The 26,537-nt window shown below is 36.1% G+C and overlaps 2 protein-coding genes across 4 annotated transcripts in view; one reads left to right on the top strand and one right to left on the bottom strand.

Moving 5' to 3' along the window:
• The window catches only part of LOC133515738 (eukaryotic translation initiation factor 4 gamma 3-like), a 65,387-nt gene extending 47,891 nt beyond the window's left edge, over positions 1-17,496 (bottom strand). Inside the window, exons 1-4 of one of the 2 annotated variants that reach the window (XM_061848311.1) lie at positions 16,963-17,496; positions 5,877-5,902; positions 5,636-5,796; positions 5,243-5,355 (exon numbers count right to left, since the gene is read on the bottom strand). In XM_061848311.1, the coding sequence (XP_061704295.1) occupies positions 5,243-5,355; positions 5,636-5,796; positions 5,877-5,902; positions 16,963-17,018 (356 nt within the window). In that variant the 5' untranslated portion in view covers positions 17,019-17,496. Of the gene's footprint in view, positions 1-5,242; positions 5,356-5,635; positions 5,797-5,876; positions 5,903-6,132; positions 6,548-16,962 lie in introns of those variants that run through there. The other variant, XM_061848320.1, reaches the window with a different exon arrangement.
• Positions 17,497-23,997: 6,501 nt separating this feature from the next.
• LOC133515727 (uncharacterized) overlaps positions 23,998-26,537 on the top strand; it is a 36,713-nt gene continuing 34,173 nt past the window's right edge. For both annotated transcript variants that reach the window (XM_061848302.1, XM_061848294.1), the window contains exon 1: positions 23,998-24,128. In XM_061848302.1, coding sequence (XP_061704286.1) covers positions 24,062-24,128 — 67 coding nt within the window. In that variant the 5' untranslated portion in view covers positions 23,998-24,061. The remainder of the gene's footprint in view (positions 24,129-26,537) is intronic.

The raw sequence follows: 26,537 nt of genomic DNA, 5'->3' as shown, positions 1-26,537 counted from the left end.
ATAAGTACGTTATCCATTGTGGGTTTTAAAAGTTGCAGAACTTTTTCTGGAATGGCAGAATGTTTTCGTTTTTTTGTCTATCACCAACGGACATTGTCGACAAAAGAGGGTCAGAAGACTAAAGCTCGGTGGAAGTCAAGGATAGTGGTTTTATGGTCTAATTTGCGTAGATGGTGCTCTCGATCATAACGCCAAAATTTGTTCCTTGATTCACCGGCTTGTTCTGAGAGCATTCCAATGGGTAAGGAAATAGATTCTATGATTTTCGCACCATGTATTAGTATTTTATGAACCGTGACGGTCATGTACCAGCCATATTTTTTGGCGTATTTGGTAGCCAAATTGTTACAAAATACCTTAAAATTCATAGAATCTATTTCCAAACAGCATGACAATGCCACAAAAATAGTATGTAGGTCATCAACAAGCCATTCTTCGAGGCCTAAAATATTGGCAACGGTTTTAAGATTTGATTCTGATAAAGCATTCCGTTCCTGAGTTGGGCCGAACTACGTCAACTAACAAACCCATTTTGTGTCTGATATCATTTTGGATTTGGTCTTCCAATAAACAAGCTTGTGGGCGCCCTCATGCCCCTCTAGCATTAAGTTACTCGGTCGAGGCCCAAAATGACATCCCCCAGGAAAATGGGTCAATTTCTCCTGAGGCAAAGCAGTGCCATGGGTCTTTTCCGGCTCCATGACGCCTCACCCCCGCCTCTCCGGATCATATTGGGTTTTAGCGTCAGCTTGGCGAGGGCGGACCCCTTCCTATTACCACGCAATGTCCTTCATCGAAAATATGACCCAAAGTTCTTTTGCGTAGCACAATTTTATAACAATCAAACATAATGATGCCTATTACAAACCAAAAAAAATGTGAAGATTTTGTTTTGACCTTTAAGTTTTAAAAAGTTATGAGGATTTAATGATAAACCAAATTGTACGATGTTATTTATGAGCAGAATCAATGAATATGACTGAACATGATAATTAAATTTCCATAGAAAAGTTAGTGACAACCCTCAACAAAACAAAAAAAAAATCATATCTCGTCATCCCTTCATTTTTATGAGCTGGCATATAATATACAACTATGTTATTATGTGTTAATTCAGTCCATTAAAAAATAAAATGCGACCATTAAGGCACTGCCCCACAAAACAATATTTTTCCTATTTAACAAAAACCTGAATTGTGTCTTAATGTACCATGTTTTTTATGTAGTTTTTTAGCAGAGTTATGGCTACAAACTTCTTTTATGATAATATAGTTTGTTTATAATGCACCTGCGAAAAGATATTGCATTTTTTTGGTTTCTATGGGTTTTTCTCGCAAATCACAATAACACCGAAAATGATTATAAAAAACCTTCGGTGTCGTTGTCAAACCTCTAAAATAGTAACAGCTATCAATTAAACACATAAACCACACATGGCTGCAATCAAGCCAAAATTACACACTGTGATATGTCGAAACTTTAAAGAGCCATATGTAATGTAAAACGTTGTACGATACACGTGCGAATAGGAATAGGTAATCACCACTCGTTGCGAAATTCCTATTTTCTGCACTTGTATCGTAAAACTATTTTAATACAGTTGTTCAAAATGTTTTACTTTACGTAGCTGTTTAGCGTTCGCAAAGTTGGTTTTTGCAAACTAGTGCTTACTTATCCAACTTTTTAAAATTTATATCTGACCGTAATCCATACGATCACACCAAAGAGTTTGGATGCCCAAAAACTTGATATATTTTTTTATTAAACCATTACTTTTTATTACATCAAAAAATATTATTACACGGTATAAATTAAATATTTAATATCTGGGAAACCGAGCTTTGCTCGGAAAACATAAAAACTCAGAAATGCGCGTTTTCCCTGAGATAAGACCTAGCTAGATCGATTTTTCGCCCCCGAAAACCTCCATATAGCAAATGTCATCGAAATCGTTAGAGCCGTTTCAGAGATGCACGAAATATATATAAAAATATACAAGAATTGCTCGTTTAAAGGTTTAAAGATTTTTTATTATACAAATTAAATGTTATATAAAACGATATTTGTTATACAAATTAAATGTTATATTATATGAGACGATATTTCACTAAAACATTTTTTAAATTATTGGCTGAATGAAACTATCGTTGCCACGTTGGCTGTCGTTAATAGGAAAAATGGAAAATTATAAAGTGAAAACGGCGCCCGCCATTTTCAGTATTCACTTACTAAAATTCAGTTGTAACAAAATAATTCAACTTAAATAGCAACTGTGAGAGTGTTTTTATATGAAATGAGTTGTTGTGATCAATTTTTGCAATGTAAGTCTTTGCTGAACGTAGTGTATATAGTGCTGAATTAACAATAGCATTCAAGTTCAAGTGAAAATTCGTAACTGCAAGGTCTGTAAGTGTAATACTTACGTTACCGATATTTGTTTTATTGTGATTCTTTTGGAAAATGTATTACAAAACGTCGTTCAATGTACATGTGCAAGTGTCATTAATTACTTTGGTTCGCCTACGACTAGTGACATTTCGGGACTCGTAAATAATGACACACTTTGCACACTGGCATTGAAATGTACTATTAACTTGTCTTCTTTAGACTCATTATCTTTTGTTCAGTTTCGTTTTGTATCTCATTGTAGTTTCCGCCAAAAAAAAAATTGTTTTTCATTCGTTTTTCGTTTCAATCGCTATTTGTGAGCTTTGTGACTAATGGTTCATATTAATATCATTAAACTATTGCAAATATTATATTTAATACCAATTTACTACATAATATTACCTGGAAATGTCTCTAAAACGAATACAGTAATGATAATGACTTTCTCGAAAAAAATTAGGACCGAGAACGGGACGGGTAGCAAATGCATCCAAAAAAGAACGAGACGAATTGCCAATGAGAGCAAAAAAAAGAGAGAGAGAACGAAAAACGAATGTGACCAAATAATAACTTGCGAATGATACGAAAAAGGAGGAAGAAAAACAACGAATGAGGCCTAGGAAGGCCGTGACGAAAAACGAATAAGACATTTTAAGAGAGAGACTAGTATGGTGGCCGCCTGGCGGATATAGGCCACATTAAGTATTTAAAATTTCAATTTGACCGTCAACTTAAGAGGGGAGGGGATTTAATTACATTACATTCGTTAGTGTTTATTCGTCGATCCGACGTATCCGTATAAAAGCCTGGTATCGTATTCGTGTATCAATATCCGTTATAATATCCAAATCGTCGTAGAAAAACTGTTATTTTATCAAAATTGTTTTAAAACAAAAACGGACCAGTTCAATACATTGCCAATGACAGACGACGTCAGATTGCTGAAGTCATGTTTTTTTTCTATCGAGATAAGACTTAGCTTCTAGCGTAGAACTGGAGTTACGCCAATTTAGAATAAATACACAAAAAAATATTATAATAAAATATTATGTTTTCTTATTTTATTAGGTTTAATTTAGTTTATATTACTTATCTCCTTTATTTATCTCTTTTCTTAAGCTAGGCTTTTTATAATATGTATATAAAAGTAAAATATAAAAGCACAAAACAATACAAAGGATATAAACACATTATAAAAAACCTAACCTAGGGTGCCGCCAGCAGATCAATATTACTTATTATTATTACTTCAACAATATACCTTACTTATTAGGCAAAAAAATAGAATAAATTAAATACAAATTCTAGTGGAAAAATGAACTATTAGCGTATTCCTCGTTTCAATTAAAATGTAGATAACCAATAAAATTATAGGGTCAGAAAATTTAAATGTTGTCAATTCTGAAAATACCCAATTGGTTACTAATAAGTGCTGTTACCAGAGACCACAAAATAAAATTAAGTAGGTATCGATTTTTAATTATTAATGTATACAGCTGTAAAGTGATAAGCTTGCAATACAAAGTAGTATACATTGTTGTTCTGGTTTTACAGAATTCCCTGTAGCACTCGGAAAATTGCTATTTATTTCTAATCATATTAAGGATATATCAGCCTTGCACATTTCGATAGCTTTATTATGCATCTTTAATTTAATATATAGTTTACGTGGTTTTTTTTTTATTAAATACATAATGTGCAGTTTTCCAAGCCTGCCTCTTGCACATTTGACTAAATCTATACGTTTTCGTGTGAAAAATATGCAATGTTTGAAGGGGAACATCTTATATATAAACTAGTAAAAAAATAGTAGTCACTAAATTTGCGATAATATAGAGGCCTCATTAAAACAAGCAATTGAACCTTCTGGCAAAGTTGCAAAATTGCATTGGACACACTTTTTGTTTAGTATAATTTTCATAAAATGACCGCGTGTTTACATCTTCAGGCAATTTGGAGCTTTCCAAGGATTCCCATAAATTCTCCATCTGAATTTTATATTATTATATCATGTTATGATCATTACAAAATAAGCTAACAAACTGTGCCTAAACTTTTTTTATACATTAAGCTTTATTTTATATTTAATGAGTTGAAAACCTAGTAACAGAACTTAGTAAGCGACTCAGTATACTTCTGTTTGAAATGTTGCTAGTCAAATCCGTCTGTTTATATTACTAGCTATTTTGTACTAAAATTATACGGCTATGGCATGCCGAGTAATGATATACATACAATTGAAAATAAATGAAAATTAGACATGCTTTCGTGATTTTCTTGTATCGAGCCAACTCTAATATTTTAAGGTTTTGGTTAGAGTCTGCCCTTGCAAATATAGTGTCCGTGTGATTTTGTTTCATACCATTTGCCCTTGATTAAACCATGTAAAAACTCAATATAAAAACTACAATTTAGCGTTAGCCCCCCTCCTCCCCTAGTCAATTCTATGTGAGTTGGGGTCTTGGGGTCCATGAAAGTTCACAATCAATTTCGCAGCGTGCGCGGCCTTTAGGCCCTCTTTTTAGTTTAGGTATCGGCAAAATTCGGGTCAAATAAAGGGCACTTTTAGATGTTTTGTCGTTTATTATTACCTTAACAGTACTAAAACTCTGGCTTACACCAAACGTCTTTAAATCGTACCCGTACTAGTACATAAAGTGCCGAGTCATCCAATTGTAATGTGATCTTCTAAGAATTAGTCTTTACAATTTTGTTTTTAAATATTGGATTGATAGTCGCGATTAAAGCTAGTGCGACTGGCGATTAATAGGCGCGTTACTGACGTTGCGGAGCAAAATATTCCTATAGGAAAAATATATGTAGCTGTCGAACATGTATGTAGTTTAGATAATACCTAGGATGTGCATTCGGCCTGCTGCCGTGCTGGCCTGGTCGGAACTGGTAGTTGTGGTACTGCGGCCGCGTCTGCGGCGTCTGGCTCTGTGGTGCCACGAAACTGTGCCCAGCCTGAAAACGTTCATGCACCCTCATCAGTGTACTTCATATACGAAATTGGTGAGGTCGCATAATTTATCTAAACAAACTTATGCTTGTTTCCGGAACATTTCATATGGCATTGTAATGTTTACACATTACAACCACAACACAACTAATACACACATCTAACCGACATGTTGAGATTACTTAAGAGACGCAAAAACACATATTTAAATCTGTTTCACTTTACGTTTTAGTTGTCCATGGCAGAATGAAAACGGCGTAACAAGTTAATGTAGAATGACAGTACCATTGAGTTCTTCGTCATGTCCTGTGGTGGTGCCGGCGGCGCCGCCTGCGGGGGCGCCGGCTGTGAGCGGAGACCTGCCTGCGGTGTTGGCTGCGCGCCCCCGCCCGAGTTTGGCATGAAGGCCGCCCCGCTGCCGCCCGAGGGATGGTAGCATTCCGTTCCTGCGCAACATTACATCTCTATTACATTATTCTTCTTCACGATTTAAAGAAAAAATAACAGTACTAAGTCATCAACTCACTGTGTGGTGTAGGCGCCCGAGGATAACTGAATATCTTAGCTAAGGAAAATCTCGGAGATATCAATAAAAAATACGAATGACGACCACCAATCAAAACATTACTAGCCCAATGGACCACATGTTATAATAACAGTTGTTAAACATTTCGTATACGTACACGACACACTATACAAAACACAATGGTTCACAGTAAACAAACCTAAATAAAACATAAACCAAAACGGGTTTGACCAATCACGTGTAGGTATGCACTTACTAGCTTGAGTTAGCAATCTGTAATGGTGCGATGGCAGCATACAGTTGGAGTTGGAGTACCGAGAAGAAGGCTGTTCATGCTTGAGAGAGCTCGAGTTGGGCTGCTGCGGTATGAACTGCAGCGAGACATTGTTCAGTGGCAAATTGATTTGATTCGCGTTCATGTGCTGCGTGACGGCCGCCTGCGGCATGTTTAGCGATGTTTGTATACTTTGTGCCACATCAATCGCACCGTGCTGTGACTGGCCTCCATGATTGGCACATGCATGCGGCAGAGAATTCAGAGAACTGTTGGTTCCTCTTAGTGCCACCATTTTAATTTCATGATACAAATCTTTTAAAAATTGAACGAGCCAAATGTTGAACCATTCCCAAAACAATGGCGATACGATCATCGGCATAAGGCATTAATTCCTAATGTTTCATGTCATTATAAATTACATAAAATATAGTAACTTCTTCTTTGAGTTGTCGTTTATGAGATGGACGCTTATATATTAATAATCCTAATCCTCATAAAATACAATCTGGTTTGTGAATTCTAAATTCAGCATCGATAATCTACTATTATACTTCAAGAGGTTCGGTCATGAAATCTTACGTGGTTACGCATGATGGTAAAGTGTGAACACACCGCATTCGCGATTTAAATACTAGTTTATTGCAGCATACAGAAAATCGATAAGGAAACGCGCGTTACATGGTTCTACGCTAGCACTTGATTTAATACTGCCGCGACACTTTCACTCTATTGCCAACAATCGACACCGCTCTACTAAACTTCTAATACAATATTATTTAAAAAAAACTACAATTCATGAACAACACCAATTATTTGCGAAGAAAACAACTGTGAGATATCACACCGTTGAACATTTCATTTTGCAAAGCACGGAAAGGGGATGTTATGCCAGAAAGAGACAAAGACATCTTTTAGTTCACTTCCACAAATTTGGGGCGTCACCCAGCGCCGTATCCCGAGTCAACCCCACACCAATCCACTGTTAAGCATATTGAGGGAGAAGCGTGCTGAAATATACACCGCTCGTTTCATTCCTAGGATTGTTGTCGAAGATCGCACAAGCGCGTTAGTCTAACTAAAACACCCGCGAGCATCATGTCGTGCCCGTTTAAACAGAAAAAAGACAGGCTATGAGTTGCCAGGGAAAATTACAAGGGGAGTTTGACTTTTTTTGTTTCCGAGTCTACAGGGGTTGCTAGCCGTCGGCTGGTTTTCATAGAAAAATGCGAGTATAAAACGACACTATTGAAACAAATCTGAGAGGAAAACTCGATTATGAATTGCCGAGAGTACCGACCGGGCAAAGGTCACCAGAGTAAAATAAATTACTGCTGTTCCACAAAGTAATGACCCCCTATTTTAAGGCAAATTTGATTGAAATTATTATTTTAAATGAATCATTTTAAGTACTATCATAAACATAACTTTGATTAGACTAATTATTATTTATAGTGGTTTTGTTTCTATTTGAACAAGAAGTAAATAAACAAATAACTAAAACGAACAATAGTCGTGCATCTTATAGTACGTACATTTATTTACAAATACAACCATTATTTTTACGAGTACGATTAGCCTCCACCCTCCAGTCACAGTCACACAAAATACATAATATGGTTATAATTGCTACTCAATAATTAAATAATAAAATGTTACCAAAAGCAACTCAGTATGGCGAATAAGTTAACCTTTTGACAGTCAAGACGTGTGATTTTGTTGCTAGTCGGCGAAAATAAGCCTTGATAGCAAACAACATGCATAATGAAAACCTTTAATACTAGAATCACGAGAACGCTTTTCACGAACTATTGTTGTGTGGGTTCCGTACTAGAAGGGAGACCATGGTCCGTCTGTTCTGTATAAAACAAGGACTCACAGGATAAGTGATTTTGTAAATGGTTTATTTTGACACCACTTTTATCTACGTTGATTCAATCGTCAGCCGTTTTTACGGTTCCGTAGTCAACTAGGAACCCTTACAGTTTCGCCAATCGCCATACGGCTGTCTGTCGAGGATTTGCTCCGTGATGGTTAGTGCTAAAAAAACTGCAATTTGGCATGGATATATAAATCAATAAATCCGACAAAACGTATGATGAAATAAATAAAAAAGATAGTGTACACGTAAAGTGAGGGTGAAATCTTTTTTCGTATCAACCCTGCAGTATGAGGTATCGTTGGATAGGTCTTTCAAAACGAATAAGGGTCTTCCACAAACATTTTTAGGGTTCCGTACCAAAAAGGTAGAAACCCATATGGTGCGACTTTGTCTGTCCGTCTGTAACATTGCTAAATATCTCGAGAAGTACTTAAGCTATCGATTTGAAATGTAGAATAGTAATGAGACTAATGAGCGACGCTAACCCAGACATATTGAAAGTGTAATTTTCTTATTTTATTTATATTAATTATGGAAATATAAAGAAGGGGCAAAATTTCAAACTCTAGTTACTAATTCAAGTGGGGTATCATTTGAAAGAGCTCAAATTGAACATTATAAAACAATATTTTATGTTTTTTTTCATAGTGAAAAAAAAATACTTATGAAGGAAAATGTGGAAAAAATACCCCCCGCCCCCCTTTATTTAAATAACAAAAATCATTTTATAATTTAATTTGCAATTTAATCCCATTTGCGGGTGTTTATTAAAGTTGAAATATATATGAGATACACTAAAGACACTTCCTTTCAAATAAGTAAAACAAAAATTAGAGAAATCGGTTCACATGATAAAGAATTATCCCTGGAAAACCAACATACATACAGATCGCGTTAATTAGTTAGCCAATTTGCCCATAGATAGCGCTGTACACAATTATGCTAATAGTGTACTTCTGGTCAAAAGTCCTTCGTGAGAAAATTGAAACTTGACCGGTTTTTTTGATAATATGGTGAATATTTTCGGAAATAATCGCGCCGAAAAAAATTGTCTCCCCCCTCTAACTTTTAACGCATGGGTCCAAAAAATAAAAAATAAAGTGAGCTTAAGACAGACAGTAAATGATAACTCTGACGAACTATATCTAACTATATCAGTTTAGCCGTTTTTTAGTTACCGCAAAAAAACTCCCCCTTCATACTAAAAAGATGTACAGCATCAAACGTTATTATGGCATTAAATGGGATCCAACTTATTTGTCATTATTCATGTAAATAAATTAAAAAGTAAGATAAAAATGGCTTATTTTACTCATTCTATTGTTATATGTATTTCATTTCTCTAAAACAGTTTCATTGGCTGTAACGGCACGGCCACGCCATCGCGCGGCTCAATAAGGATCAATATTCAATATGCAAAAAGAGCAAGGTCAGCCGGGGCAAATGCAACTGTGGGTTAATTGCAACTATGGGACAGCTGCAACTATGGGACAAATGCACTCTTAAGAAGTGGGTAATAATGAGAATTATAATGACTGATGATGATGATGATGCTAGCTCATTACTTCTTGTATTTTTAGAGTAAATTGTTGCATTGGCCTCATGGTTGCAATTGCCCTGGGTGACCTTACTGAATCTTTTTTGTAGAAACTTTTGTGTAGATTATTTACATTAAACAACGATTTTTGCTATTGGCCACCGTTTACGAGTTATTTACGAAAACACATAAAATTTATTTTAATTAACTTTCCCGCTTTGATATCTTTTTAAATGTTATTCCTAGCCAAAAAGTGTACGAAATCTTTCTTATATGCAATTTTACATAGATTATTCGCGTGAAAGAACAGTTTTTGCTATGGACCACCGGTTACGACTTCTTAACGAAAAACTAAAAAAGGGGATAAGTTCAGTGACATGAGAGTTTAGACAGGAGGAATGGGTCTTGCAGAATGATGACTCGTAAGAAAAACTAAAAATAGAAAAATGAAATGAATCTGTAAAAAAAAAAAAACTGACTGAAAAGGATAAAAAAAGATATCATCCCGTTTTATATGCGCTAGCAACTGATACGTTTGAAATCGGTGCCAAGTGTAATAGTTACAATACTGGTTCTTACTACACCAGGAGGGTTGGAATTCTGGTTTACGGCGTTTTGACGCTTTTAATATTTGGCTTGGCACCGACTTCAAACGTATCAGTTTCTAGCGCATATAAAACGGGATGGCATTTTATTTTATCCTTTTTGAAGTTGGTTTTACTTGTTTTTAAAGATTATTTTATTTTTTACAATTTACTGGTTTTTAGATTTTTTTCTGTACTGTAATGTCAGACGATATTACAACTTCCCATATTTAATAGTTCTAGGTCAACGGGAAGTACCCTATAAATTTTGATTCCCTTGAGAGTGTCGAAATATACGTTTTGTGCGGCATAAATGGCCGTTTCTTTTTTTTACGTTAACTTATAAGACTGATTTTTTCACAGCTTCGATGGACTGTCAGAGTGTAGACCTGAGTAAATGGTTTTAATTTCAACTGGAAACCTCGACGCGTTCCCGATAAAGGGTCTTGACAGACAGACGGACATACAGACGGACGACAAAGTGATCCAATAAGGGTTCCGTTTTCTCCTTTTGAGGTAAGGAGCCCTAAAATACAAAACGCGTTGAACGAAACGGTCGTTGTGGCAGCTGTTAACTTGCTAAGTATAACCTTTCTGTTATTAATAATAAAACCGGCCAAGAGCATGTCGGGCCACGCTCAGTGTAGGGTTCCGTAGTTACTCTTCCGTCACAATAAGCTAAACTGGAGCTTAAAGTATAGTAAATTGTTAACCAAGGGATGAAACGGTACCTTTCACCCGAGTTAAACAAATAGGCAAATTTGCATAATCAGTACCTAATTAAAGTAAGTCTTTTTAAAATGAAGAGAAAACTTTTTGCGACAACTCAAAAACAGCTAAACTGATCATGTCCGCTATAGTTTTCATTTAATGTCTTTCTTAAGCTCTACTTCCACGATTTTTTTCATATTTTTTGGACCTATGGTTCAAAAGTTAGAGGGGGGGACACATTTTTTTTCTTTCGGAGCGATTATCTCCGAATATATTCACTTTATCAAAAAATGTTTCTTGAAAACCCCTATTAGTTTTGAAAGACCTTTCCAACGATACCTCACACTCTAAGGTTGAAGCGAAAAAAAAATTCACCCCCACTTTACGTGTAGGGGAGGTACCCTAAAAAAAATTAAATTTTTAGATTTTATTGTACGACTTTGTCGGCTTTATTGATTTATTATATCCATGCCAAATTACAGCTTTCTAGCACTAACGACCACGGAGCAAAGCCTCGGACAGACAGACAGACAGACAGACCGACGGACATGACGAAACTATAAGGGTTCCGTTTTATGCCATTTGGCTACGGAACCCTAAAAAACAATAAATTAATACAACTATTTCAAAAGCATCATACATGTAGACTTCAGTTCATAAACATAGCGTGATTGAATAAAAAAAATATTAGTGGTCGCCAGCTAGGTTGGATCTTGTAGCTGCCCTCACTGATGGGTTATTCCCAGTAGTTATCAATAAGTTTTTACCACTTGTATCAGACGAGAAAAAAAAATTAGTTACGAGAAGTAAGTTGAGTTCTTACTGGGCGGCGAAAATAAACCTTGATAGTAAACAATATCCAGATAGAAATAAACATTTTATACTAGAATGCTTTCGGGAAACTAATTATGTGGGTTCCGCACTTGTTACCAGTGACACAGAATAAAGAAATAGTATTTCATACAGAACATACACGTAACACCCCGCCCGAATGGAATTACCTTATCCCGCGGTAGCAGACTGTCTATAGATTGACAGAATTTCAGCTCGATTAGCAGCGTGATTTACGCGATGACGGAGAGTTCAAAATGGCGGTCTATTGTGCCAAGTATGGGTAGTTGTAAATTCCAAGTAGTGCTCAATAGGAATTGCAAATAATGTAAAAAAAATATGAGAGAAATGTTATCGAATAAATTTCACTTAAATTTCATGTAATGGCTCCTCTACACAATGGGCCAGCGCTGGACCAGGACAGAGGACCACGCACCATCGCTGGTCCATTACCTTTGATGCGCGGACGAAAAACCGAAACCGTGGCCACCCCATCGCCATCCCGCCGCGCCAAAGCATCCGACACCACTAACCTCTCTGACAGTAGCCAGTGACTCGTGACAGTAGCCGCGTGGCAAAAGAGTAATCGTACCCGGTTGTTATACGATAGACGGAAGTTCACGATCACGTGACTGACGATACGCTACGCCCTTTTTCCTCTCTTTTCATTTTTTTAAAACATATCTGCTATTTGTTTTGCATCGAATAAGTATAATAAACATTATACCTTACATGGTATAATTTTTTTATCTCTCATACATGAAATTTCATTTTACTCTTAATAAACCATATCCTAATAAACCATAATATTCGTATTTTATTTATTTATTTATTGTTTACTAAGAAATATGTTAATATTGATCATTTCCGCTTAACGTTTCATTATATTTGGCATGCTGTTAATTCCGATATTAAAAAAATGTGAACGGTTTTGAGACAAGAAAGCAGGAAGAGCTTTAACGAATTCTATATCTAAACATATTAAACAGCAAAGTCGCCCCGCCGCGTCTATCTGTCTGTTCGCTAAAAACACAAAAACCAAGAAAGTTAAATTAAATATAAGCAAAAATTTCCATTGAAACTTACATGAAATTTAAGTGTATGTTTCTAAGTAAGCTAGGTCTTATCTCTGAGAAAACGCGCATTTTTGAGTTTTTTTAATGTTTTTCGAGCAAAACTCGGTCGCCCAGGTACTAAAAGATTTAAGTTAGTATAAACTGTTAATAAGAAAGTCCTGAAGAGAAGTGCGAGATTACGAAGTAATGGAGGTAAATTGGTCTGTTTACATTATTTGCAATTTCTGATGTGGCTCTAGTGCAAAAATAGGCACAATAGATTTCGAGTTGCGGAAAAGGCCCTAAAAAACTAACTAACTAGTGGAAAGGGGTACCAGTCTAGCGCAGCTCCGGTGAAAAGAGGAGGAAGTGGTACTGATTCTGGGAAAAAAGGTAAAAATATTATAACATAGATATTCACTGCGAAATCAGTGTTAGAAGTTTCTTAGGCTAAATCATATTTATGTGAATATATAATTTTCAGTAAAAGATTTTAGCATCGAATGTAGTCCACAAAATGGCTGACCTAACAATGCATAACAAAAAGTATGTGAACTGTACAAGGCAGCACTTGCTTTGGCGTTTTTTATACTATGTCGGTGGCAAACAAGCATACGGCCCGCCTGATGGTAAGCAGTCTCCGTAGCCTATGAACGCCTGCAACTCCAGATGCGCGTTGTCGACCCTTTCTTCGACGTTGGCGTGAAGTGTCGATGTACATATTATGTTTCCGATTCAGGCCACAAGATGGCAGACCCTCCAACGCGGTCCCTATAGGAACAAGTATATTTTATCTAATTATGTATAAAAATAGATGTTATTGTTGTGTAGGCATCATCCTACACTATGCTTTTAAGGGTTTAAAAAATCCACCATGACATATGGAACAATATGAGTATGTATGCTACACATTGTAAGCAATGTATGGGTAACAGTGGATATATTATTTCATACAACAACACAGGTACTGAGCTTAGCTGAATCGGCTTAGCATCCCCGCCAGGCTAATATTTTTTCTGACTGTACACAACAAATGATTTAAGCAATTGGTCACTAAATGATATAACAAAATCTCTCAAAAATTAGACAAAATTGAGGAATTCGTTTCATGAATTTCATTATAGATGGGATTAAAAATGGCTAAACACTAATATTATAGTTCAAGAACAAGTACACAATTTATAGATACCTAAGCAAAACCCCTCTAGTTAGTGTGCCATATTATCTTTATTACTAGATCTGTCCACCTAGCAGCTGTTTATCAGTTGAAGCTAGAGTAGCAGGCCTGCAAAGGGTTTTACAATCAATATAAGTGTGTATCATCATTTCTAAATCTAAGGGCTTTTAGCTCATTCTTAATTTATAGGCGTATTCATTAATAGGCGGGTCCACACAGAGCGAGCATATGCGCCAGGCAATTTCCTCACGCACAAACCGGCCAGTGTAGACGTGCCTAATGAAATGTGGATCAATTTGTCTCAGTGGCTCAGAAGAATAATAATATTCTAGCCTCTACAGATGAAATGCCCAAAAAATAGGCTCCTAGGTCATGTAATAATTTTTTGGTGCTAGTTCTCCATCTATTAGCAGATTAGCACATCAAAACAAAGCAGAGTATATAAAGTATTTTATATTCACAAAAAATCTCTGATAATGACTTCAGTCAGTAACAAGAATGCTATTGTTTTTCAACAGTATACTTTGTAAAGTAGGATAAACAATAAACACTTTTAGCCTCCAACTCAGAAATAAACAACCACTTGAGTTGGATAAGCAATTACCTATAATAAATAGTTAATATGTTGCTACCATGATTATTATCATATTAACGGATCTTACTTGACAATAACGATAAAAAAGTTTAAATTAAATAAGAACAATATTCTTTACATTAGGAATTCTGGATACTTCGGAAAAATTTATGTTGCACATTAAGATGCAGTCAGTTGCATACTAAGTGTGATTCATGATGAGAATTCAATATGTATTATATAATGTATTCTTTTAATAAATTAATAGTTTAAGTAAAAGAACTGAGGCAATCTATGCTTTTTGTAGCATTTTCAGACCTTGCCAATGTAATTATGCGGAATCATCAATTAGCTCAAATGTTTATTTGTGTCACACTCACTCACTGTATACCATGACATGTTATGTTGTTGTGGGTGTGTATGTGTATATGAGGCCTTGATATTATTTATATTCATAATTTTCTTCTTCCTCCTGCCCTTATCCCACGTTATGTGGGGTCGGCACAACATGTTCTTCTCTTCCATTCTCCTCTATCTTTCATCACCTCAGCACTCACTCCTTTCTTTCTCATATCCTCCTTCACACAATCCATCCATCGTTTTTTGGGTCTACCATCCGCTCTCCGTCCATCAACATTCATTCCTAACATTCTTTTTCCTATATGGCATTCATCCCTCCTCATTAAATGCCCATACCACGCTAACCTACCACTCCTTATCTTCTCCGCTACTGGTGCTACTTTCAAACTTCCTCTTATATACTCATTCTTAATCCGATGCTTTCTCGTAACTCCACACATCCATCTCAATATTCTCATTTCCGCTGCGTGCACTCTTCTTTCATCCGTCACTTTCGTCACTCAGCATTCTGATCCATACATTACAACAGGTCTCACAATCATCCTGTAGATTTTCCCCTTAAGTTTAAGGGGCATTTGTGGATTGCAAGTTGTTCCAGAGAACTGTCGCCATTTCATCCATCCCGCATTTATTCTATTTTTCATGTCACGGTCGATGTTGCCATCACTTTGAATCAATGACCCAAGGTATTCATAATATTGTCATAAATATATAGTAGGACAATCAACTGTAATATGGGTCAATAAATGCATTTGTAAAAATTTAATTACAAACCTACAAAATAAAATTATAGCATTTTACTTTATATACAGTTTATAAAGTAAAATGCTAGTTCATCAGTATCATAGTATGAAGCAACCCAGGAGCAGACATAAGCCCAAAACACACCTGTTAGGAATATTTGACAAAATTATATGGAAAGGGTAACCTGCCCTAAAATACAGTGTAGACTCCATATAATTTCACTTGATATAATGATTCACTTCCTATAATGTCGACATTTGTTGGCTATAGTTGATTTAATTTAGTATTAATTTCTCTCTATATAATGAAAACTCTCTGTAGCATCAAAAAACGTCTGGTCCCTTGAGTGTTGCTATGTATACATAGTTTACACTGTAAATAGAGGTTGGGAGGGTGCATTATTTCGCATCACATGACCAATTATTATTGTTGTTGTTATTATTATTACTACAACAATCAATATTACAAATATGTGCCAAGTTTAAGCCAAGTTGCACTATCTAAATAATTCTCTCTTACACTCATTGAAGTGTTGTTTAAATGAATTATTTGTTTGCAACTGTAGCACATTACAATAGGAGGCAATGCCATCACCACCAGATTGTGTATATATCTCTACATATATTATTATGATAATAATTAGACATGACTATATAGTACACTATATTAACTAGTTATGTGCAACATTATAGTTCGGTGTTAATAAAACATTATAATTAGGGTACATTACTTTCATATTGTCAGTATTCTTTAAAATGTACCCATATTATAACAATATTTTATGAGACAATAACAATACATCTAATATTGTTAAGAGTAGTTTCATATTTTGACTTCAGTAGTATAGACTACTTGTGTTCCTTTTTGGGCCAATAATGCAAATTTAAAATCACATACTAGACACATTCATTGATAATTCGCACAATTCAGCAAATGGCACTCGCAATGTCCTGTAAACTAAGTGATCAGTTTCCATTATCAGTAACTAGTAATTGCATTAAGTCTGTTTGTTTATAATTTCGTCAGTAGACATTTGGATTTCTCAATAAACTAGAACAACACAAATTTATTCTTGCTTTAAGATGGGGTTGACATGTTGCCATTACAGTTCAGGATAAAAACATTAACAATCGAGTCACTTGTTGTTAATTGAATAACCACTACTAAACAGACAAAAATACAATTACTTTCTAAAGTTTAACACTGATCTTAATAGTATATTACTAGGTAAGTTTACGTGAAGTTAACTTACAGTAAACAGAGATTCGCGAATGCGGCTCTGCCAGATGCTGAAGTGGCATATATTACGTAAATATATTGATAAAGCAACAATAACACATGAAATAAAAAAGGATACGGTCCGGGGCCACGTTGATTCGGCGCCAACGGCACCTGATTCCCGTTGCCACTCATAATCTTGGCAGCATAGGTGTCGGGACACGTACACCACTCAAGGTGGCACGTAAAATCGCCCTAACCGATTGTAGGACACATCCGGCACATAGGTAGATGATTTACCGACGTCAGATTGACAAGTCACACAATTCAATATAATACCTTTAAAGGCAACGTTTCTAGCAAAAACATTGTACTACACTTGAAAAATCACATATATTCTCAGAAGAACTAAAAAGCATCACTAAGAAAGGATCCAGTCACTAAACAAACGACAGTACAAAATGGCGGATGTTAACCAATAAACAAACGTGACTGTCACTGTTTCGAGCCGAAATATACAATATTTATTACTTAATTTTAACGTTGCTTCTGTTGTACTATTGTCTGTATTATACTAAATATGTAAAAATATTTTATTTGATATAAATATATTAATACATTTTTTTTTCAAATGATAAAACTGTCATACGATAGTTCACGTCGTGTTCGTCTAGCTAGTACTCTCACGTCACGCAACTCGTAAGCAACATCGCATGCTGTCATTCATTCTTTTTTTTAATGTCTATTGCACGCCATAGAGGCAGAAAATAATAGGCTAGTCACAGATGCGCAGTAATATTGCAATGAATATCTCTTTTACTCTAATTAAGGCGTAATTAGAGGGACAGAGAAACATGCCCGCAATTTGCGAACTTTAGTGCTCGCGTTAGGCCGTCAGACCGAAGTGACAGTCTGACAGTACATAAAGGGCTCAACTGCACTCAACCTGCCGTTGGACCTAAGCAGTTGAACAATATATTTCGTGAAACGGAACACGATCAATTGGCCAAAAGGCCGTTAACCCCCCAAACGTTGTCTGTGACACTCAAGCCGTAGCCATTTAGGTGGGGGGCAAGTTGTGTATAGTGCGTAAAAATGTTTATGTGTGGGTTTTTAGCAGGTTCCTATCAAATAATACAATACTCACGTCAAGAACGTTAACTCCATACAAAAAATTGTCCCTTTCAAAACTTCCTTTATACTAGTGGCACTCTCTTTGTGTCTCAGAACTAAAATTAACAACCGGTGTAGCCTGGCGGGTATGGAAGGTAGAGTTAAGGAACAGAATCTCCTTAGGCAGAACTGTTGCAAAAGTTTCCAACTATAAATAATAGTTCCAATAGGGTTGTTTCCATTTACAAATCTTAGGGCAGAATTGTATCCCAATAAATTCTTTTGGATTATTTATATAAGAACATGTTCAAATACTTTTAGGGGACCTGTAATGACCATATTTTTGTAAATATTTAATTTAAAATATCTTTTCGCACATGTCATGTGACCAAACTCGAAACGCCATTGAAGATTCTGATGACGTCACAACTGTCAAATGTCAGTTGACAGTTCGTATCTTCTACGTGTGTATGTAGTTATGTGTCAAACCGTAAACTGTGACGTCACACAATTTTCAAAGAGCGTTTTGGGCGCGAAAGCATCTGTCAAAATATATTTTGTTAATTTAACATATTTAAAGCCGTTTTTAGTATAAAAGTTGAATTTTAGGGCAACTTTTAGTTAATAAAGAACGTAATACAAGCGTTTCAAAAAATTGGAAAAAAACCCTATTCTCTGCAGAGTAGCGCGCTAGAGTAGCTAAGAACCTAGGCGTTATTGACGGAGTGAAACACGCTGTCTATGATTATATTTTTTTCTCAAGTATTCTAGGTAACCACCAACCAACTGCCAACTGGAGAAGCCAACTGGGGAAGTACTTCCACCTTCAAGAAAACAGCAGCCAAATAACACTAGACCCTACTCATAGTGTTGTGTTCCTGCCGGTGAGTAAGGTTGCCAGAGCTCAACGAGGGGGGGGGGGGGGGGGGGGTTAGGGTCGGCAACGCGCATGTAACTCCTCTGGAGTCGCAGGCGTACATAGGCTACGGAAACTGCTTACCATCAGGCGGGCCGTATGCTTGTTTGCCACCGACGTAGTATAAAAGTATTGTAGTGCTACCTATTTATGGTTTTTTGTCGGACATTTTTTGGTATATGGAGGTTCTGTTCCTTGCCTCTACTTTCCATACTGGCGGGGTTTGGTTGTACTCCAGTTCTAGCTATACTTGCCGTAAAACTAACTGGCCACTGAGATCATAATGCTATCTCCTTTACCCTTGTTAAGACCAACCAAGAGTGAAAGACCTGACCGGCCAGATAGTTTTGCGCCTGCAGATAGTATAGTGGTTCTAGATTCGAATCCCAGCGACGGAAATTCTTTTTGTATGTTTGTTTTTGTTGGAATGAAGTTTTTAAATTAGCATTTCTCAAATAGAAAAAATATATTAGATATTAATCAAAATCACAGGCATCTTTTGCCCTAAGAGATAATGATTTCTATATTTTACAGTTATTTCAAAATAATAGGTAACAAACCAGTTATTATCAAATTACAGATATTTTTACTCCTGTATATATTTATGTATTAGGATCAAAAGAGCTTGATTCCAAAAACACACAATAGGCAGAAAAAATGTCTATACAAATTTATGTATCGGCCGGAGCTTGTTGAACTAACTGTGACACTTGTATATAATATGAATTTAATAACACAAAACGTGGGCTTGTCGCATATAATATCTATTTTACATACCTATATGATTTTTATTCAATGGGACCTCAGGTTGGTAATTTAGATTTAATAATAGTGTGGTTACCAAATAACCTATCCTGTAAGTGTGATTATTATCTTTTGAAATTTTTTAAGCATTATTTATGTTTAGTTCACCTATATATTAGCGCGTGTTTTAATTTCCAGATTATCTTGATAACAATTAATAAAAGTAATTAAAAATCTTCATGATAAAAACAATGAAGTTAGGTGTATACTATTTATTGCTTTTAATATACCTACCTAAAACGTGAATCTTTGGCAGATCCGATTTTACTTCACAGTTGCAATTAATGTAAATTGTAATCATATTACATAATATGTAATATGATTACAATAATATGATTTTAATATGATTTTTTTGTTTTTTGGTCTGATATATTATATCAGGCCAAAAAACAAAAAAATACATCGATATATGACAACTTAAGTTGTGATGACATCTATCCGATTGTCGGACTTTCTGCACCACAGCCTAAAGCAGCGGTCTTGATGGTCACCGGGGAAACTAGTCGTTTTTTTTTTGTTTTTGAGCCTTTCCAAGGAAATTATATGACGGCCAAGGATTATTTTCTCACGTTCACCTTCTAAAACAAAACAGTCGCATTTTAAACAATACTATAACTATGGAAGATAGAGGTAAGGAATAGAATCTCCATGTACCAAAAAGTGTCCTTCAAAAACTTTAAATAGGGGTCATCCATTAATTACATCACACGAATTTCTAGGTTTTTTGACCCCTCCCCCCCTCTCCTTGTCACACTTGGTCACATTTGACAAACCCCTCCCCCCCTGGTGTGACGTCACAGTTTCGCATTTTTTTTTCAACAAAATCGGCGAATCTAATATGTTACTATTAATATTTGATCAAACTATTTTGGACAAAAGAAATATTAGTAATTATAACACAAAACCGACTAGGAAAGAAAATCGCATAAAACGATTATCGTTCTAACAAGTCGTTATTTAACTGTACAGCGAATATTTTTATTTTTATAAATACTGGTGAAGTTAAAGTGACGTCACAATGTTTGTGACTCCCCCCTCCCCCTTGTCACAAATTGTCACATTTTCTTGACCCCCTCCCTCCCCCTAAACGTGCGATGTAATTAATGGATGACCCCATAGGTGGCGCTACAATACCTAGAATACTTGAAACAAAAAATTCAAATAAATAGACAGCGCACTTCACTTTGTCATTACGTCTACGTGCTTAGCTACTCTAGCGCTACTCTGGAGAGATTGGGAACTATTATTTATACCTGACAGTTGGACACTTTTGCAACAGTTATGCCTATGGAGATTGTATTCCTTACCTCTACCTTCCATAATTCTAGGTATTGTAGCGCCTATTTAAAGTTTTTAGACGGACACAACATGGTACATTGAGATTATATTCTTTACCTCTACCTTCCATAACGATAATAGGGAGTATTACTGCAATATTCTGCCGCCAGAGTGCAGCACTAGCACCTTTCGTAGACCATAAACTTATACATACCGTGCCTTAAGAGCCCATCAACGTGCTCACTAGCGCCACTGCTAAATAATTGTAATTATTTAAATTTAACGATAGATATTCATAAAAGGGGGCCGCTACGTACTGTATTTTGTATTTAAGTACCTTTTGAATACATCATAATGGTTTTTACGTTGCTGGATTGGATTCGTCAATCTAGTCGTCCAAAGTTAAAACGGCCGTTTTTGTTTTGAGTTCATAGATCGAGGAATCCAGCAACATAGAAACTAGTTTGATGTATTCAAAAGGTACTTGAATACAAAATACAGTACGTAGCGGCCCCCTTTTTTTAAATATATATAGTTAAATTTAAACAATCACAATTATTTTCCAGTGGCGCTAGTGAGCATGTTGATCACAATTATTTTCCAGTGGCGCTAGTGAGCATGTTGATGGAACGTAGTGATTATATGCTCTTTGGTTGATGGGCTCTTAAACAAGTTTTGACAGCTGATAAAACATGACTAAACATGACATTGAAGCATCAAGGCGGTTTGCTTACAATGGAGTCAATGGGCCTACTGGGAAACGCGAAAATCGAAATTTTGGTATCTGAGGCAAGATAACGAAATTTAGGTTTTCTTATTTCGAGGAAAACCCTCAGATTGTGATGTATTGTGGTGGCGCTCCCTACGAGAAGTTTCGCGTAATATTCCCTATTGGCGGTCATTTAGAATTCGAAATAAAATGAGAATTGTTATTTACAGTTTACAGGTGATTTACAGGTTTAAAAGTTTCTTCTTGGTTCGTAGTAATATTATTGTGACTTCTACAAGTCAAACAGCGAGCCAAACGGTCTATATATCACTTACTGTGGTGGGTGGGGTGCAGTCGAACTAATATATTTTTTCTGTTCCTTAGACAACTAGGAACCCTTACGGTTCGGACATACGGACGTGGATGCGGTGTGCAAACGGGACATAAAGACATACATTTCCGAATTCTGTTTGCAGTTTAACCAACTTTACGTGTGTTTATTAAACTTGAAATTTCTATTACATGAAAGACACCTTTTTAGGATTCCGTAGTCAACTAGGAACCTTTATAGTTTCGCCATGTCCGTCTGTCTGCCTGTCTGTCCGAGCCTTTGCTCCGTGGTCATTAGTGCTAGAAAGATGAAATTTGGCATGGACATATAAATCAATAAAGCCGACAAAGTCGTACAATAAAATAAAATAAAATATTTTTAAGGTACTTGTAAAAAGGGGATGATTTTTTTTTTGCTTCAACCCTACAGTGTGAGGTATCGTTAAAAAGGTATTTCAAAACTAATAGAGGTCTTTAACAAATATTTTTTGATAAAGCGAATATATTCGGAGATAAATAGATAATCGCTCCGAAAGAAAAAAAGATTGTGTCCCCCCCCCCTCTCTAACTTTTGAACAATAGGTCCAAAAAATATGAAAAATATCATAGAAGTTAGAGCTTAAGAAAGACATTAAATGAAAACTATAGCGGACATGATCAATTTAGCTGTTTTTGAGTTATCGCAAAAAGTTTCCCGTCATAGTAAAAAGAAATTTTGAAATCGGTTCAGATGATAGAGAATTATTCTCGAAAAACTAACATACGTGCACATCGCACAAATTACATAATTTGCCGATAGATGGCGCTGTACACAATTATATGTAATGTATAGGTACTTCCGATCAAATGTTTTTCGCCTTTATAGTTATACGAGATAATTCAAAGTGTGTACGGAACCCTCGGTGGGCGAGTAAAACGAACTTGCACTTGAAAGGCTACGATAACCAAACTACCGCGACAAAAATAAGTGCCTTTCATCCCTTGGTTAACAATCTACTATTACTGTACGTGGTGTTTTTTCAACTCTTAGCCAAATTTTACTAGGTGAGTATATAGGTTATACTTACTTACTAAGCAATTTTTACTATGGGTACAACCCTAATGACTTCACAAAAAATTTCCCTCTCCAAACATCGATAGCTAAAATATATGAAACAGTCATTTTTTCCGCGATATCGGTGTTGGTCCTATAGTAAAAGTTGATTTCGGATTGAAAAAACCCCCGGTTAAAAATTACAAACGGGGTGTTTACAAAGAGGCAGAGGTCGACCATGTGGCAGATGGTCTGACGAATTAGTAGCAACAGCGGGTCCAAAATGGCTAGAGACAGCCCAAGATAGAGAGAAGTGGAATAGCTTGGGGGAGGCTTTTACCCGAAAGGGGCCCACATATTTTTTAAGTTAAATTATTTTATTTTAATTTTAATTTCTATATTTATTTTGTTTAAAGTATGTGTGGAAGAAATAAAGCTCTTTTATTTATTTTATTTTTTACAACCCTAATGACTTCACAAAAAATTTCCCTCTCCAAACATCGATAGCTAAAATATATGAAACAGTCATTTTTTCCGCGATATCGGTGTTGGTCCTATAGTAAAAGTTGATTTCGGATTGAAAAAACCCCCGGTTAAAAATTACAAACGGGGTGTTTTTGGGAAGGCACTTAAACGGAAATATTGTCCATTTAGTTGAAAATTATGCTACTAACGCTTTACAAATTTCTTTTTCAATGGATGTGCCGTTTTATATCTAGTTATTTTTTTTTTAGAAGTACCTATCCATTAATGAATTGAGCTTAATTGAAAACGAACTTTATGTACACAGGCTTAACGGTCGTATCGAAGATGAAAGCATGAGATGGGTGCACAAGCGTTGGGCACAACGCTGAAAGGTCCGTTGTGATGTTATATGGGCTGTAAATAACGGAGCTAAGGTAAGAAGCGGTCGGTTAGGTCGTACTGCGTTTGGCGACATCGAGTGGATGTGGGCGGAGTATCGATCGACGCTCGGGCATGCGCGAGCGTGCCGCGGACGGCGCAGACAGTAAACAGAGAGCACGCTGACGCTCGCTGAAAGGTGGTGCCCCGGGATGCCAACGCAGCTGGTGTTGGCGCTGCTCGCGGCCACAGCGGCGTGCACCCTTGCCCGGCCTCCAGGTAACCAACCATACTCACGGAAACACACACTCGATGAAAGCAACTGTAACATTTTGCCCATAGCCCAAGTCCTTATCGTCACTGATAACGGGTTTCCCGTATCAACAGTGTGTTGCGCTGCGAATTTAATTAGTCCTTATAACTAAGCTATTCGTGCGACACAACTAGTATTAAAATATAAAATATATATATATATATATATATATATATAGTTAAATGTTTCTCCATTTGACTGTGACACCTGTTACTCTTTTTTCATTGGCGATCTGCCTGAAATCGAGAAAATTGGCTTCAGAACCTCTATTCTCAATGTTTATTATTCCATGTAACCCTTTAACGGATCCGATTTAATAAACTCTACAAATTGAAGCCTCATTACCACCTCATAGTATTAATTATTCTACCGTGAAATAAAATACAAAGAGATTATGTTATAGGTTGATCATTTTTGCCTTGCAGTAAGTAGGTTTTAAGCAGTTTTCTTGCAGTAAGGGTTTAAGTAGTAAACGGTCATCGCCATAATAAATATAAAACAAAGAAGCTCTAACTATGAGTTTCAAAAAAGGTTTATATCCGATAATAATCCTTTGTTAATGTCGTATAAATATGTCAGTATTTATTACATTTTACAATGTTTTAACTGTAAGTTACATATGTATGATGTGGATGTTCTTTAATAAAAAAATAAGATGTACAAAAGGTTTATCTAGGCATCTGAAATAAAAAAAGACTCTATTGTCAAAGGGTTCTCTGTGTTTTTAGATTTTATTTTTGAGTATTTTACCTAGCCACAGATATTATGTACTTAAAGCTTATAGAATATTGTAACGACATACGTACTCCAGGTAATGGCAGTTTTAAACACACGTCAAATTATGCGTACATTCAGCCTTCGCATAGCCTTCTACCATTATAATTATAAACTGTCTAAATGAATTCGCGAAGCAACTCTTCGCGCCCGGTTGTATCTTAGGCCGAATGTCCGGCTGTTTCTTTAAGTACTCATGTCTTTTTAGGGTTCCGTACCAAAAATATACAAAAGGAATCGTTATGGTGCGACTCTGTCCGTCCGTCCGTCTGTCACACATTGCTAAATATTTCGAGAAGTACTTAAGCTATCGATTTGAAATTTGGAACTTTAATGAACAACGCTAACCCAGACATATGGCGAGTGTACATTTTTTATTTTATTTATATTAATTATGGAAAATGACCAATATAAAGAGGGGCGCATAATTTCAAAGTCTAGTTACTAGGTCAAGTGGGGTATCATTTGAAAGAGCTCAAATGAAACATTACAAAACAATTTATAATTTTTTTTATAGTGAAAAAAAAACTATTGAAAAAAAAAGGGAAAAAATATTATTCCAAAATTATGAACTTTTTACATTGTAATAACATTCTCATAAATAAGACAGGAAAAATAAATCGCACCTCTATCTTGATATCATTTTTTAATAACAAAAACCATTTTATAATTTAATTGGCAATTTAATCCCATTACACTAAAACCTTTTTTACAAAAATTATTGAAATCGCTTCACATGATAAAGAATTTGAAAAAGCAACATAAATACAGATCGCACAAATTAGTTAGCCAATTTTCCCATAGATGGCGCTGTACAGTCGAGTTCATAAATATGTATACATTTATTCACCTTATTGCAATGGATTAAGGCAGGGGTTCCCAATCTTTTTCAACATGCGGCGCAGTTACAAGTTTAGTATTTTGCAACGGCGCCCTTGTAAATTTAAAATCACGGTCGAAAAAGAGTGACACGGCGCTATATTATTTACCGATGCGAGCGCTCAAATAGGTACCCGCGAATATTTGTGGTTTCGGATAATGATAGAACTCACGGCGCCCCTCTTTACTTTCTACGGCGCACCAGGGCGCCGCGGCGCACACTTTGGGAACCCCTGGATTAAGGTGAGGAAATTTATACATATTTATGAACTCGACTGTACATAGTTATGCTAATTCGATGAGTCATGTCAAAGATTGGCCTAAAAATAAGTGTTAAAAAGACTGAAGTTCTGGCCCTTGACACAATTGCCAATTCCCAGATTGACATTAAACTCGGCCGAGACTCGCTTAACCAAGTAGAGCAGTTTAAATACCTGGGTAGCACCATCACAGCCAAGTGCCACCTTGAGAACGAGATAAACTGTAGAATAGGAGCCGCTGCAGCAGCATTCGGCAAACTTCGTTCAAAGGTGTTTCGGTCACACGACATAAAGCTCGCTACAAAGGTTGCTGTATACATGGCTATTGTCCTGCCAAATCTTCTATATGCTTCAGAAACGTGGTGCCTGTATCGGAAGCATATTCGCTCATTAGACAGCTTCCATCTGAGATGCCTCCGCGACATTATGGGTGTCCACTGGTCCGACCGTCTTAGGAACACG

The sequence above is a fragment of the Cydia pomonella genome, chromosome 1 (genome assembly GCF_033807575.1).
Source record: "Cydia pomonella isolate Wapato2018A chromosome 1, ilCydPomo1, whole genome shotgun sequence".
In the NCBI taxonomy this organism is placed as follows: domain Eukaryota; kingdom Metazoa; phylum Arthropoda; class Insecta; order Lepidoptera; family Tortricidae; genus Cydia; species Cydia pomonella.
This window is presented reverse-complemented; position numbering and strand designations above follow the sequence as displayed.